Source organism: Tachyglossus aculeatus, chromosome 26 (genome assembly GCF_015852505.1).
Source record: "Tachyglossus aculeatus isolate mTacAcu1 chromosome 26, mTacAcu1.pri, whole genome shotgun sequence".
In the NCBI taxonomy this organism is placed as follows: domain Eukaryota; kingdom Metazoa; phylum Chordata; class Mammalia; order Monotremata; family Tachyglossidae; genus Tachyglossus; species Tachyglossus aculeatus.
The window spans coordinates 18,545,833-18,563,497 of NC_052091.1; the positions used below are offsets into that span (position 1 = coordinate 18,545,833).

A 17,665-nucleotide genomic window follows, 5' to 3' on the forward strand; every position below is an offset into this window, starting at 1 on the left:
TATACAACGATATTGTATCTATTACAATAATAATAATATATAATTGTACAACAACCAGGACTGAATGAAAGCACTGTGCCGAGGAGGAGGGCTCTTTTCCCTCCAAACCCTTTCCGTCGACCGGCGGTTCATGGGTTATTCTGTAATACTGATACTACAGTTATACAGTCTATATGTAATTATATATCATATATACGATTGTATAGTATACATTGCAATTATGTAGTCTATATGTAATTATATAGAATATATACGATTGTATAGTATATATTACAATTATGTAGTCTATATGTAATTATATAGAATATATACAATGATATTGTATCTATTACAATAATAAATAATTGTACAACAACCAGGACTGAATGAAAGCACTGGGCCGAGGAGGAGGGCTCCTTTCCCTCCAATCCCTTTCCATCGACCGGCGGTTCATGGGTTATTCTGTAATAATGATATTACAATTATACAGTCTACATGTAATCATATATAATATATACGATTGTATTGTATATATTACAATTATGTAGTCTATATGCAATTATATATACTATATACAATGATATTGTATCTATTACAATAATAATAATATATAATTGTACAACAACCAGGACGAATGAAAGCATTGGGCCGAGGAGGAGGGCTCCTTTCCCTCCACACCCTTTCCGTCGACCGGCGGTTCATGGGTTATTCTGTAATAATGATATTACAATTATATAGTCTATATGTAATTATATATCATATATACGATTGCATAGCATACATTACAATTACGTAGTCTATATGTAATTATATATAATATATACAATGATATTGTATCTATTACAATAATAATAATAATATATAATTGTACAAACAACCAGGACTGAATGAAAGCATTGGGCCGAGGAGGAGGGCTCCTTTCCCTCCAATCCCTTTCCGTCGACCGGCGGTTCATGGGTTATTCTGTAATAATGATATTACAGTTATATAGTCTATATGTAATTATATATCATATATACGATTGTATAGCATACATTACAATTATATAGTCTACATGTAATCATATATAATATATACGATTGTATTGTATATATTACAATTATGTAGTCTATATGTAATTATATATAATATATACAACGATATTGTATCTATTACAATAATAATAATATATAATTGTACAACAACCAGGACTGAATGAAAGCACTGGGCCGAGGAGGAGGGCTCCTTTCCCTCCAAACCCTTTCCGTCGACCGGCGGTTCATGGGTTATTCTGTAATAATGATACTACAGTTATATAGTCTATATGTAATTATATATCATATATACGATTGTATAGTATACATTGCAATTATGTAGTCTATATGTAATTATATAGAATATATACGATTGTATAGTATATATTACAATTATGTAGTCTATATGTAATTATATAGAATATATACAATGGTATTGTATACATTACAATAATAATGATATATAATTGTACAACAACCAGGACTGAATGAAAGCATTGTGCCGAGGAGGAGGGCTCCTTTCCCTCCAAACCCTTTCCGTCCACCGGCGGTTCATGGGTTATTCTGTAATAACGATATTACAATTATGTAGTCTATATGTAATGATATATAATATATACGATTGTATAGTATATATTACAATTATATAGTCTATATGTAATTATATATATTTACGACTGTATTGTATATATTACAATTATAATATATATATATATATATTTGTACGTATTTACTCCTCTATTTTATTTGTCCATGCTTATTCTAATTATTCTATTTAGTTAATATGTTTGGTTTTGTTCTCTGTCTCCCCCTTCTAGATTGTGAGCCCACTGTTGGGTAGGGACCGTCTCCATCTGTTGCCAACCTGTACTTCCCAAGCGCTTAGTCCAGTGCTCTGCACACAGGAAGCGCTCAATAAATACGATTGAATGAATGAATATAATTGCACAACAACCAGGACTGAATGAAAGCATTGTGCCGAGGAGGAGGGCTCCTTTCCCTTCAAACCCTTTTTGTCGACCGCCGGTTTATGGGTTATCATGTAATAATGATATTACAATTATATAGTCTATATGTGATGATATATAATATGTACGATTGCATTGTATATATTACAATTATACAGTCTATATGTAATTGTATATAATATATACGATTGTATTGTATATATTACAGTTATAATAATATATAATTGTACAATAACCAGGACTGAATGAAAGCATTGTGCCGAGGAGGGCTCCTTTCCCTCCAAACCCTTTCCGTCGACCGGCGGTTCATGGGTTATTCTGTAATAATGATATTACAGTTATATAGTCTATATGTAATGATATATCATATATACGATTGTATAGCATATATTACAATTATACAGTCTATATGTAATTATACATGATATATACAATTATATTCTATATATTACAATAATAACAATAATAATATATAATTGTACAATAACCAGGACTGAATGAAAGCATTGTGCCGAGGAGGGGGGCTCCTTTCCCTCCAAACCCTTTCCGTCGACCGGCGGTCCATGGGTTATTATGTAATAATGATATTACAATTATATAGTCTATATGTAATTATAATATAATATATACGATAGTATAGTATATATTACAATTATATAATAATATGTAATTATATAGAATATATACGATTGTATTGTATATATTACAGTTATAATAATATATAATTGTACATAACCAGGACTGAATGAAAGCATCGTGCCGAGGAGGAGGGCTCCTTTCCCTCCAAACACTTTCCGTCATCTGGCGGTTCATGGGTTATTCTGTAATAATGATATTACAATTATATAGTATATAGGTAATTGTGTATATTACAATAATAAGAATATACAATTGTACAATAACCAGGACTGAATGAAAGCATTGTGCGAAGGAGGAGGGCTCCTTTCCCTCCAAACCCTTTCCGTCGACCGGCGGTTCATGGGTTATTCTGTAATAATGATACTACGGTTATATAGTCTATATGTAATTATATAGAATATATACGATTGTATAGTATACATTGCAATTATGTAGTCTATATGTAATTATATAGAATATATACGATTGTATAGTATGTATTACAATCATGTAGTCTATATGTAATTATATATATTGTATATATTACAATAATAATAATAATAATATATAGTTGTACAACAACCAGGACTGAATGAAAGCACTGTGCCGAGGAGGAGGGCTCCTTTCCCTCCAAACCCTTTCCGTCCACCGGCGGTTCATGCGTTATTAGGTAATAATGATATTACAATTATATAGTCTATATGTAATGATATATCATATATACGATTGTACAGTATATGTTACAATTATACAGTCTATATGTAATTATATATAATATATACAATTACATTGTATATATTACAATAATAATAATAATAATATATAATTGTACAACAACCAGGACTGAATGAAAGCACTGTGCCGAGGAGGAGGGCTCCTTTCCCTCCAAACCCTTTCCGTCGACCGGCGGTTCATGGGTTATCATGTAATAATGATATTGCAATTATATCGTCTATATGTAATTATGTATAATATATACGATTGTATTGGATCTATTACAATTATACTAATATATAATTGTACAATAACCAGGACTGTCTCCCCCTTTTAGACTGTGAGCCCACTGTTGGGTAGGGACTGTCTCTATGTGTTGCCAATTTGCACTTCCCAAGCGCTTAGTACAGTGCTCTGCACATAGTACGCGCTCAATAAATACGATTGATGATGATGACTGTCTCTATATGTTGCCAGTTTGTACTTCCCAAGCGCTTAGTACCGCGCTCTGCACATAGTAAGCGCTCAATAAATACGATTGATGATGATGACCGAATGAAAGCACTGTGCCGAGGAGGAGGGCTCCTTTCCCTCCAATTATATAATTGCAAGCGCTCAATAAATACGATTGATGATGATTATTATATATATGTATAATGACATTGTTTATATTACAATAATAATATATAATTGTACAATAACCAGGACTGAATGAAAGCACTGTGCCGAGGAGGAGGGCTCCTTTCCCTCCAATTATATAATTGCAAGCCCTCAATAAATACGATTGATGATGATGATCATATATAATATATGTATAATGACATTGTTTATATTACAATAATAATATATAATTGTACAATAAGCAGGACTGAATGAAAGCACTGTGCCGAGGAGGAGGGCTCCTTTCCCTCCAATTATATAATTGTAAGCGCTCAATAAATACGATTGATGATGATGATTATATATAATGTATGTATAACGACATTGTTTATATTACAATAATAATAATAATAATATATAATTGTACAATAACCAGGACTGAATGAAAGCACTGTGCCGAGGAGGAGGGCTCCTTTCCCTCCAATTATATAATTGTAAGCGCTCAATAAATACGATTGATGATGATGATCATATATAATGTACGTATAACGACATTGTTTATATTACAATAATAATAATAATATATAATTGTACAATAACCAGGACTGAATGAAAGCACTGTGCCGAGGAGGAGGGCTCCTTTCCCTCCAATTATTTAATTGTAAGCGCTCAATAAATACGATTGATGATGATGATTACATATAATGTATGTATAACGACATTGTTTATATTACAATAATAATAATAATATATAATTGTACAATAACCAGGACTGAATGAAAGCACTGTGCCGAGGAGGAGGGCTCCTTTCCCTCCAATTATATAATTGTAAGCGCTCAATAAATACGATTGATGATGATGATCATATATAATGTATGTATAACGACATTGTTTATATTACAATAATAATAATAATGTATAATTGTACAATAACCAGGACTGAATGAAAGCACCGTGCCGAGGAGGAGGGCTCCTTTCCCTCCAAACCCTTTCCGCCCAGCCGAAAAAAGGGCAAGCGACGGCAGCAGGCCCCACCTCCGTGCGCACCCCGCCGTCTCCGCGGGGCGGACTGACGTTGCAGGGCCGTCGGCGTCCTTAAGACTCGGCTCCTCCGGGCCACGCCCCCTCGCGGCCCCGCCCCTTCCCTCCAGCCAATGGCAGGCGCCGCTTGGCCGGGAGGGGCGTGGCCTTGAGGGGGAGTGGGCGGGGCCGGGGCTTTATAAGCGCGCGGGCCGGCGCGCGCCGGGCAGCTGGTGGCGGCGCGCGCGCGGGAGGAGGGCGAGCTGCGCGTGCGCGGACGGGGCGGCGGGAGCGCGCGGGCAGTGCGGCGGGCGCGCGCGCGTGCGCAGAGAGGAGCGCGCAATTCCCGGGGCCGCGCGCCGCGATGCTGCGCGTGCGCTGTCTGCGCGGGGGCAGCCGCGGCGCCGAGGCCGTGCACTACATCGGATCGCGGGTGCGTGCTGTCATCCTCATCATTAATACTAATTAGTATTAATTAATAATATATTATTATATCATATATAGCTATGAATAAATAAATATTATATGTATTATATATGACATATTTATACATCGGATCGCTTGTGCGTACTATCATCGTTAAAAATAATTAGTATTAATTAATAATATATTATTATATCATATATAGCTATGAATAAATAAATATTATATGTATTATATATGACATATTTATACATCGGATCGCTTGTGCGTACTATCATCATTAAAAATAATTAGTATTAATTAATAATATATTATTATATCATATATAGCTATGAATAAATAAATATTATATGTATTATATATGACATATTTCTACATCGGATCGCTTGTGCGTACTATCATCATCATTAATAATAATTAGTATTAATTAATAATATATTACTATATAATATAGAACAATGAATAAATATTTATTATATGTATTATATATGCCATGTTTCTACATCGGATCGCTTGTGCGTACTATCATCATCATTAATAATAATTAGTATTAATTAATAATATATTACTATATAATATAGAACAATGAATAAATATTTATTATATGTATTATATATGCCATGTTTCTACATCGGATCGCTTGTGCGTACTATCATCATCATTAATAATAATTAGTATTAATTAATAATATATTACTATATGATATAGAACAATGAATAAATATTTATTATATGTATTATATATGCCATGTTTCTACATCGGATCGCTTGTGCGTGCTATCATCATCATTAATAATAATTAGTATTAATTAATAACATATTACTATATGATATAGAACAATGAATAAATATTTATTATATGTATTATATATGCCATGTTTATACATCGGATCGCTTGTGCGTACTATCATCATCATTAATAATAATTAGTATTAATTAATAATATATTACTATATAATATAGAACAATGAATAAATATTTATTATATGTATTATATATGCCATGTTTATACATCGGATCGCTTGTGCGTACTATCATCATCATTAATAATAATTAGTATTAATTAATAATATATTACTATATGATATATAACAATGAATAAATATTTATTATATGTATTATATATGACATATTTCTACATCGGATCGCTTGTGCGTACTAGCATCATCATTAATAATAATTAGTATTAATTAATAATATATTACTATATAATATAGAACAATGAATAAATATTTATTATATGTATTATATATGACATATTTCTACATCGGATCGCTTGTGCGTACTATCATCATCATTAATAATAATTAGTATTAATTAATAATATATTACTATATAATATAGAACAATGAATAAATATTTATTATATGTATTATATATGACATATTTCTACATCGGATCGCTTGTGCGTACTATCATCATCATTAATAATAATTAGTATTAATTAATAATATATTACTATATAATATAGAGCAATGAATAAATATTTATTATATGTGTTATATATGACATATTTATACTATATAAACTATATAAAATTTAATATTATTATGAAATAATTAAATATATTTTATATATTATATATTAAATATACTTATATATTTAATAATTTATATATTCAATAATTATTATAATGGTGGTGTTTGTTAAGCGCTTACTATGTGCCAAGCATTCATTCGGTCGTATTTATTGAGCGCCTACTGTGTGCTGGGGTGATAAAATAATAATAATAATAATAATAATAATGTTGGAATTTGTTAAGCACCTATTATGTGCCAAGCGCTGTTCTGAGCGCTGGGGTGATAATAATAATAATAATAATAATTATGATGATGGAATTTGTTAAGCGCCTACTGTGTGCCAAGTGCTGTTCTAAGTGCTGGGGTGATAATAATAATAATAATAATAATAATAATAATAATAATAATAATAATAATAATGGATTTGTTAAGCGGCTACAGCACTATTCTAAGCGCTGAGATGATAATAATAATAATGATGAATTTCTTAAGCGCCTACTATGTGCCAAGTGCTGTTCTAAGCGCTGGGGTGATAATAATAAGAATAATGGCATTTATTAAGCGCTTCTTATGTGCCAAGCACTGTTCTAAGCGCTGAGGTGATAATAATAATAATGATGGAAGTTGTTAAGCGCCTACTATGTGCTAAGCGCTGTTCTAAGCGCTGGGGTGATAATAATAATGATAATGATGATGGAATTTGTTAAGCGCCTACTATGTGCCAAGCGCTGTTCTAAGCGCTGGGGTGATAATAATAATAATAATAATAATGATGGCATTTGTTAAGCTCCTACTATGTGCCAAGCGCTGTTCTAAGCTCTGAGGTGATAATAATGATAATAATAATAATGATGGAATTTGTTAAGCGCCTACTATGTGCCAAGCGCTGTTCTAAGCACTGGGATAATAATAGTAATAATAATGGTAATAATAATGATATTTGTTGAGCACTTACTATGTGCCTAAGCACTGGGGTAATAAAAATAATAATAATGATAATGGCATTTGTTAAGCTGTTATTATGTGCCAAGCACTGTTCTAAGCACTGGGTTGATGATGATAACAATAATAATAATAATAGCATTTGTTAAGCACTTAATATGTGCCAAGTGCTGTTCTAAGCGCTGGGGTGATAATAATAATCATAATAATGATGGAATTTGTTAAGCGCCTACTATGTGCCAAGCGCTGTTCTAAGCGCTGAGCTGATAATAATAATAATAATGATGATGGCATTTGTTAAGTGCCTACTATGTGCCAAGCACTGTTCTAAGCGCTGAGGTGATAATAATAATAATAATAATGGAATTTGTTAAGCGCTTACTATTTTCCAAGCATTGTTCTAAGTGCTGGGGTGATAATAATAATAATGATGACGGTATTTGTTAAGCGCTTACTATTTTCCAAGCACTGTTCTAAGCGCTGGGGTAATAATAATGATAATAATGATGATGACGGAATTTGTTAAGTGCCTACTATGTGCCAAGCACTGTTCTAAGCGCTGGGGTGATAATAATAATAATAATAATGATAGCATTTGTTAAGCGCTTATTATGTGCCAAGCACTGTTCTAAGCGCTGGGGTGATAATAATAAGAATAACGGCATTTGTTAAGCGCTTACTATGTGCCAAGCACTGTTCTAAGCGCCGGGGTAATAATAATGATGATGATGGCATTTGTTAAGCGCCTACTATGTGCCAAGCACTGTTCTAAGCACTGTGGTGATAATAATAATAATAATAACGATGGCATTTGTTTAATGATGGTGGCATTTATTAAGCGCTAACTATGTGCCAAGCACTGTTCTAAGCGCTGGGGAGGTTGCAAGGTGATCAGGTTGTCCCACCGAGGGCTCACAGTCTTTATCCCCATTTTCCAGATGAGGGAACTGAGGCCCAGAGAAGTGAAGTGACTTGCCCAAAGTCACCCAGCAGATAAGTGGCGGAGCCGGGATTTGACCCCATGAGGGCATTTGTTAAGCGCTTACTATGTGCCAAACACTGTTCTAAGCGCTGGGGTAATAATAATAATGATGATGGCATTTATTAAGCGCTTACTATGTGCCAAGCACTGTTCTAAACGCTGGGGGGGATACAAGGTGATCAGGTTGTCCCCCGTGGGGCTCCCAGTCTTCATCCTCATTTGACAGATGAGGAAACTGAGGCCCAGAGAAGTGAAGTGACTTGCCCAAAGTCACCCAGCTGACAAGTGGCGGAGCCGGGATTCGAACCCACGACCTCTGACTCCCAAGCCCAGGCTCTTTCCACTGAGCCACGCTGCTCCTTCATAAAATGATAGTGGTATTTATTAAGCGCTTACTATGTGCCAAGCACTGTTCTAAGCGCCAATCAAGTTGTCCCATGTAGGGCTCACAGTCTTAATCCCCATTTTACAGAGGAGGTAACTGAGGCCCAGGGAAGTGAAGTGACTTCATCATCATCATCAATCGTATTTATTGAGCGCTTACTATGTGCAGAGCACTGTACTAAGCGCTTGGGAAGTACAAATTGGCAACATATAGAGACAGTCCCTACCCAACAGTGGGCTCACAGTCACCCAGCTGACAGTTGGTGGAAGCGGGATTCAAACCCACGGCCTCTGTTTCCCAAGGCCGGGCTCTTTCCACTGAGCCACGCTGCTTCTCCCTGCCTCAGTTTCCCCCAGGCGACGCTTGGAGAAGCGCGCTCGGTTGGCTAGAGCGCGGGCCTGGACGTCAGGAGCACCTGGGTTCTAATCCCGCCTTTGATGATGGTATTTGTCAAGCGCTTACTATGCAAAGCACTGTTCTAAAGCACAGGGAGTGCTATTTATTGAGTGCTTACTGTGTGCAGAGCACTGTACTAAGCACTGCCCCTCGACCGTGAGCTTGTTGTATTCATTCATTCAATCCTATTCACTCAATTGTACTTATTGAGCGCTTACTGTGTGCAGAGCACTGTACTAAGCACTGACCCTTGACCGTTCATTCAATCCTATTCACTCAATCGTACTTATTGAGCGCTTACTGTGTGCTGAGCACTGTACTAAGCGCTGCCCCTCGACCGTGAGCTTGTTGTATCCGTTCATTCAATCCTATTCACTCAATCGCATTTATTGAGCGCTTACTGTGTGCAGAGCACTGTACTAAGCACTGCCCCTCGGCCGTTCATTCAATCCTATTCACTCAATCGCATTTATTGAGCGCCTACTGTGTGCAGAGCACTGTACTAAGCACTGCCCCTCGACCGTGAGCTTGTTGTATTCATTCATTCAATCCTATTCACTCAATTGCATTTATTGAGCGCTTACTGTGTGCAGAGCACTGTACTAAGCACTGCCCCTCGACCATTCATTCAGTCCTATTCACTCAATCGTATTTATTGAGCGCTTACTGTGTGCAGAGCACTGTACTAAGCGCTGCCCCTCGACCGTGAGCTTGTTGTATTCATTCATTCAGTCCTATTCACTCAATCGTATTTATTGAGCGCTTACTGTGTGCAGAGCACTGTACTAAGCACTGCCCCTCGACCGTGAGCTTGTTGTATTCGTTCATTCAATCATATTTATTGAGCGCTTACCTTGTGCAGAGCACTGTACTAAGCACTGCCCCTCGACGGTGAGCTTGTTGTATTCATTCATTCAATCCTAGTCACTCCTCAGTCGTACTTATTGAGCGCTTACTGTGTGCAGAGCACTGTACTAAGCACTGCCCCTCGACCGTGAGCTTGTTGTATTCATTCATTCAATCCTATTCACTCAATTGTATTTACTGAGTGCTTACTATGTGCAGAGCACTGTACTAAGCACTGCCCTTCGACCATTCATTCAATCCTATTCACTCAATCGTATTTATTGAGTGCTTACTGTGTGCAGAGCACTGTACTAAGCGCTGCCCCTTGACCGTGAGCTTGTGGTATTCATTCATTCAATCCTATTCACTCAATCATATTTATTGAGCGCTTACGGTGTGCAGAGCACTGTACTAAGCGCTGCCCCTCGACCGTGAGCTTGTTGTATTCATTCATTCAATCCTATTCACTCAATCGCATTTATTGAGCGCTTACTGTGAGCAGAGCACTGTACTAAGCGCTGCTTCTCTATTAATATTGTAACATTCCCATTGATTCCAGGTGCGTCTGTGTTGGGGATTAATTTTATTTTATCCCCCTTCTAGACTGTGAGCCCGCTGTTGGGTCGGGACCATCTCTAGATGTTGCCAACTTGGACTTCCCAAGCGTTTAGTACAGTGCTCTATGATTGATCGATTGATTATTTTCTCACCTCCGTCTCCTGATTTTTGTTTTTTTCCTTTCCAGCTTGGAAGAGCATGCGCGGGCTGGGTGCAACGAACTCTCCAAAGCACCCAGGCAGCTGCAGCCGACCCCAGTCCCTGCGCTGCGGCTGACAAGGCCACGGACCCCGTCCCCAAAGATTGCCCCGTCTCCTCCTACAACGAGTGGGACCCCTTGGAGGAAGTCATCGTGGGGCGAGCCGAGCACGCCTGTGTCCCCCCGTTCACTGTGGAGGTTAAGGTAAAAACGGGGTGTGCAATGCATTCATTCAATCCTATTTATTGAGCACTTAGCGGGTGCAGAGCACTGGACTGAGCGCTTGGAAAGTCCAACTTGGCAACATCTAGAGCCGGTCCCGACCCAACAGCGGGCTCACAGTCTAGAAGGGGGAGACGGACAACAAAACAAATTAGCAAAATAAGATAAATAGAATAAATATGTATCAATCAATCAATCAGTCGTATTTATTGAGCGCTTACTGGGTGCAGAGCACTGGACTGAGCGCTTGGGAAGTCCAAGTTGGCAACATCTAGAGCCGGTCCCGACCCAACAGCGGGCTCACAGGCTAGAAGGGGGAGACGGACAACAAAACAAATTAGCAAAATAAGATAAATAGAATAAATATGTATCAATCAATCAATCGTATTTATTGAGCGCTTACTGTGTGCAGAGCACTGTACTAAGCGCTTGGGAAGTACAAGTTGGCAACGTCTAGAGCCGGTCCCGACCCAACAGCGGGCTCACAGGCTAGAAGGGGGAGACGGACAACAAAACAAATTAGCAAAATAAGGTAAATAGAATAAATATGTATCAATCAATCGGTCAGTCGTATTTATTGAGCGCTTACTGTGTGCAGAGCACTGTGCTAAGCGCTTGGGAAGTACAAGTTGGCAACATCTAGAGACAGTCCCTACCCAACAGTGGGCTCACAGTCTAGAAGGGGGAGACAGACAACAAAACAAATTAGCAAAATAAGGTAAATAGAATAAATATGTATCAATCAATCAATCAGTCGTATTTATTGAGCGCTTACTGTGTGCAGAGCACTGTGCTAAGCGCTTGGGAAGTACAAGTTGGCAACATCTAGAGACAGTCCCTACCCAACAGTGGGCTCACAGTCTAAAAGGGGGAGACAGAGAACAAAACAAAATAAATAGAACAGATAGGTACAAGTGAAAAGAGAACAAAACCAAACATACTAACAAAATAAAATAAATAGAATAGATAGGTACAAGTAAAATAAATAAAAAAATCGAGTAATAAATGTGTACAAACATATATACATATATACAGGTGCCGTGGGGAAGGGAAGGAGGTAAGATGAGGGGGATGGAGAGGGGGACGAGGGCGAGAGGAAGATAAATAGAGTAATAAATACATACAAACATATCTACATATATTTACAGATGAGGGAGCACAGAGAAGTGAAGTGACTTTCCCAAGGCCACACAGCAGATAAGTGGTGGAGCTGGGAGTAGAACCCAGGACCTTCTGACTCCCAAACCGCTGCTTTACCCTTTCATGCCTTCGTTGTTTATCAGCTGCTAAAATATTGTTGAAACTCAAGCGATCCTAATCCTGGCTCCACCCCTTGTCTGCTGTGTGACCCTGGGCAAATCACTTGGCTTCTCTGTGCCTCGGTTGCCTCATCTGTAAAGTGAGGATTAAGACCGTGCGTCTCGTGTGGGACAGGGATCGTGTCCAACCTGATTAGCAGCGTGGCTCAGTGGGAAAATCCCGGGCTTTGGAGGCAGAGGTCATGGGTTCAAATCCCGGCTCCGCCAGTTGTCAGCTGGGTGACTTTGGGCAAGTCGCTTCACTTCTCTGGGCCTCAGTTCCCTCATCTGGAAAATGGGGATGAAGACTGTGAGCCCCTCGTGGGACAACCTGATCACCTTGTATCCCCCTAATGCTTAGAACAGTGCTTGGCACATAGTAAGCGCTTAACAAATACCATCGTTATTATTATTATTATTAGCTTGTATCTTCCCCAGCGCTTAGAACAGTGCCTGGCACATAGTAAGCGCTTAACAAATACCATCATTATTATTATTATTATTAGCTTGTATCTTCCCCAGCGCTTAGAACAGTGCCTGGCACATAGTAAGCGCTTAACAAATAGCATCATTATTATTATTATTATTAGCTTGTATCTTTCCCCAGCGCTTAGAACAGTGCCTGGCACATAGTAAGCGCTTAACAAATACCATCATTATTATTATTATTATTAGCTGGTATCTTCCCCAGTGCTTAGAACAGTGCCTGGCACATAGTAAGCGCTTAACAAATGCCATCATTATTATTATTATTATTAGCTTGTATCTTCCCCAGCGCTTAGAACAGTGCCTGGCACATAGTAAGCACTTAACAAATACCATCGTCATTATTATTATTATTAGCTTGTATCTTCCCCAGCGCTTAGAACAGTGCCTGGCACATAATAAGTGCTTAACAAATACCATCATTATTATTATTATTATTAGCTTGTATCTTCCCCAGTGCTTAGAACAGTGCCTGGCACATAGTAAGCGCTTAACAAATACCATCATTATTATTATTATTATTAGCTTGTATCTTTCCCCAGCGCTTAGAACAGTGCCTGGCACATAGTAAGCGCTTAACAAATACCATCGTTATTATTATTATTATTATTATTAGCTTGAATCTTCCCCAGTGCTTAGAACAGTGCCTGGCACATAGTAAGCGCTTAACAAATACCATCATTATTATTATTATTATTAGCTTGTATCTTCCCCAGCGCTTAGAACAGTGCCTGGCACATAGTAAGCGCTTAACAAATACCATCATTATTATTATTATTATTAGCTTGTATCTTCCCCAGCGCTTAGAACAGTGCCTGGCACATAGTAAGCGCTTAACAAATACCATCATCATTATTATTATTATTAGCTTGTATCTTTCCCCAGTGCTTAGAACAGTGCCTGGCACATAGTAAGCGCTTAACAAATACCATCATTATTATTATTATTATTAGCTTGTATCTTCCCCAGCGCTTAGAACAGTGCCTGGCACATAGTAAGCGCTTAACAAATACCATCATTATTGTTATTATTATTAGCTTGTATCTTCCCCAGCGCTTAGAACAGTGCCTGGCACATAGTAAGCGCTTAACAAATACCATCGTCATTATTATTATTATTAGCTTGTATCTTCCCCAGCGCTTAGAACAGTGCCTGGCACATAGTAAGCGCTTAACAAATACCATCATTATTATTATTAGCTTGTATCTTCCCCACCGCTTAGAACAGTGCCTGGAACATAGTAAGCGCTTAACAAATACCATCATTATTGTTATTATTATTAGCTTGTATCTTCCCCAGTGCTTAGAACAGTGCCTGGCACATAGTAAGCGCTTAACAAATACCATCATTATTATTATTATTATTAGCTTGTATCTTCCCCAGTGCTTAGAACAGTGCCTGGCACATAGTAAGCGCTTAACAAATACCATCATTATTATTATTATTATTAGCTTGTATCTTTCCCCAGCACTTAGAACAGTGCCTGGCACATAGTAAGCGCTTAACAAATACCATCATTATTATTATTATTATTATTAGCTTGTATCTTCCCCAGTGCTTAGAACAGTGCCTGGCACATAGTAAGCGCTTAACAAATACCATTATTATTATTATTATTATTAGCTTGTATCTTCCCCAGCGCTTAGAACAGTGCCTGGCACATAGTAAGCGCTTAACAAATACCATCATCATCATTATTATTATTATTAGCTTGTATCTTCCCCAGCGCTTAGACCAGTGCCTGGCACATAGTAAGCGCTTAACAAATACCATCATTATTATTATTATTATTATTAGCTTGAATCTTCCCCAGCACTTAGAACAGTGCCTGGCACATAGTAAGCGCTTAACAAATACCATCATTATTATTATTATTATTAGCTGGTATCTTCCCCAGTGCTTAGAACAGTGCCTGGCACATAGTAAGCGCTTAACAAATACCATCATTATTATTATTATTATTAGCTTGTATCTTCCCCAGCGCTTAGAACAGTGCCTGGCACATAGTAAGCGCTTAACAAATACCATCATTATTATTATTATTAGCTTGTATCTTCCCCAGCACTTAGAACAGTGCCTGGAACATAGTAAGCGCTTAACAAATACCATCATTATTATTATTATTATTAGCTTGTATCTTCCCCAGCGCTTAGAACAGTGCCTGGCATATAGTAAGCGCTTAACAAATACCATCATTATTATTATTATTATTAGCTTGTATCTTTCCCCAGCGCTTAGAACAGTGCCTGGCACATAGTAAGCACTTAACAAATACCATCATTATTATTATTATTATTATTAGCTTGAATCTTCCCCAGCGCTTAGAACAGTGCCTGGCACATAGTAAGCGCTTAACAAATACCATCATTATTATTATTATTATTATTAGCTTGTATCTTCCCCAGCGCTTAGAACAGTGCCTGGCACATAGTAAGCGCTTAACAAATACCCAAAGTGCTTAAAAAAAACCCCAAAAAGTTTGTCTTTATGGAGGGAGGAAAGTGGGGAAAGTCCCCCTCTCCATCTCCCCCATCTTTCCTCCTTCCCTTCCCCACAGCACCTGTATATATGTTTGTACATATTTATTAACTCTATTTATTTATTTATCTTGTACATATCTATTCTATTTATTTTATTTTGTTAGTATGTTTGGTTTTGTTCCCTGTCTCCCCCTTCTAGCCTGTGAGCCCGCTGTTGGGTAGGGACCGTCTCTATGTGTTGCCAACTTGTACTTCCCAAGCGCTTAGTACAGTGCTCTGCACCCAGTAAGCGCTCAATAAATATGATTGATTGATTGGGGAGATGAAGTTTTAATTATACTGCTCAGCAAAAGTTGTTCTCTGCCAACTTCTCCTGTTTCTGAAAATTTGTAACCAAAGGCTTTGCAATAATGACTGCCGTCATTTTCCAAGCCACAGTTGGAAATGCCTGCGTGTCGAAGGATAATCTTTGCCTACACGTAGAGTGGAATACGTTGGGATTTTTAGCTACACACGGAGAAAATTTTATCATTAATCATCAATCGTATTTATTGAGCGCTTACTATGTGCAGAGCACTGTACTAAGCGCTTGGGAAGTACAAATTGGCAACATATAGAGACGGTCCCTACCCAACAGTGGGCTCACAGTCTAAAAGGGGGAGACGGAGAACAAAACCAAACATACTAACAAAATAAAATAAAATAGATATATACAAGTAAAATAAATAAATACATAAATAGAGTAATATTTACTCATTAATCATTAATCACAATTCTCTCTTTCAACTGTGAGCTCCTTGTGGGCAGGGAATGTGTCCACCAGCCCTGTTATTTTGTACTCTCCCAACTGCTTAGTAAAGTGTTCTGCGCACAGTAAGTGCTCAATAAATACCACTGATTTAAACACAGACATCTCATTTATCTACTTTGCACGTCCCTTTCTGTGTCCTGAAACTGAGCCGAGACCCGATAATCTTTCAAGACTATGTTTTATAGTGTATTTGACGAGTTTTATGTTGGTAAGAGTTGGGAAAAAAAATTCCCCTCAACTTTATCTTTTTTTTCTGAAGAAATATCTAGCTTCTCCCTAAATTAGTCCTTGTTCCTTCAGTCGCAATAAAAGCCAGTCCTCGGATGGGTGGGAATTCTTTTCCCCTACTATATTCCTCCATCTTACTCCCTGCCAATTTTGCCCACCCACCCTAAAACTTTTATTTTTTGGTAGTAGTATTTAAGCACTTACTATACGACAGGATCTGGGGTAGATATAGGTTCATCAGGTTAGGCACAGTCCTAAACCCACAATGGGGCTCAGTCTTAATCCCCATTTTCCAGAAGAGGTGATGGAGGCCTAGAGAATAATAATAATAATTATATTATTATTATATTATAATTATATATTATAGCTATATGCACATCATTAATAAATTAGGGTAGAAATGTATATTATATATAATATATATTATATTATAATAAAGTACATTTATTAAGCGCTTACTATGTGCAAAGCACTATTCTAAAGCACTGGGGAGGTTACAAGGTGATCAGGTTGTCCCACGTGGGACTCATAGTCTTAATCCCCATTTTACAGATGAGGTAACTGAGGCCCAGAGAAGTTAAGTGACTTGCCCAAAGTCACACAGCTGAAAATTGGCAGAGCCAGGATTAGAATACTTTATATAATAATAATAATAATAATAATAATAATGGCATTTGTTACGCACTTACTATGTGCAAAGCACTGTTTTAAGCGCTGGGGAGGCTGCAAGTGATCAGTTTATCCCACGGGAAGCTCACAGTCTTCATCCCCATTTTACAGATGAGGTAACTGAGGCCCAGAGAAGTTAAGTGACTTGCCCAAAGTCACACAGCTGACAATTGGCAGAGCCAGGATTAGAATACTTTATATAATAATAATAATAATGGCATTTGTTACGCACTTACTATGTGCAAAGCACTGTTTTAAGTGCTGGGGAGGATACAAGTGATCAGGTTATCCCACGTGGGACTCATAGTC

General features: G+C 37.6%; 1 protein-coding gene across 2 annotated transcripts in view; it reads left to right on the forward strand.

The window, feature by feature from the left end:
• Positions 1-5,238: 5,238 nt before the first annotated feature.
• GATM (glycine amidinotransferase) overlaps positions 5,239-17,665 on the forward strand; it is a 53,792-nt gene continuing 41,365 nt past the window's right edge. For both annotated transcript variants that reach the window (XM_038767513.1, XM_038767514.1), the window contains exons 1-2: positions 5,239-5,345; positions 11,151-11,366. In XM_038767513.1, coding sequence (XP_038623441.1) covers positions 5,277-5,345; positions 11,151-11,366 — 285 coding nt within the window. In that variant the 5' untranslated portion in view covers positions 5,239-5,276. The remainder of the gene's footprint in view (positions 5,346-11,150; positions 11,367-17,665) is intronic.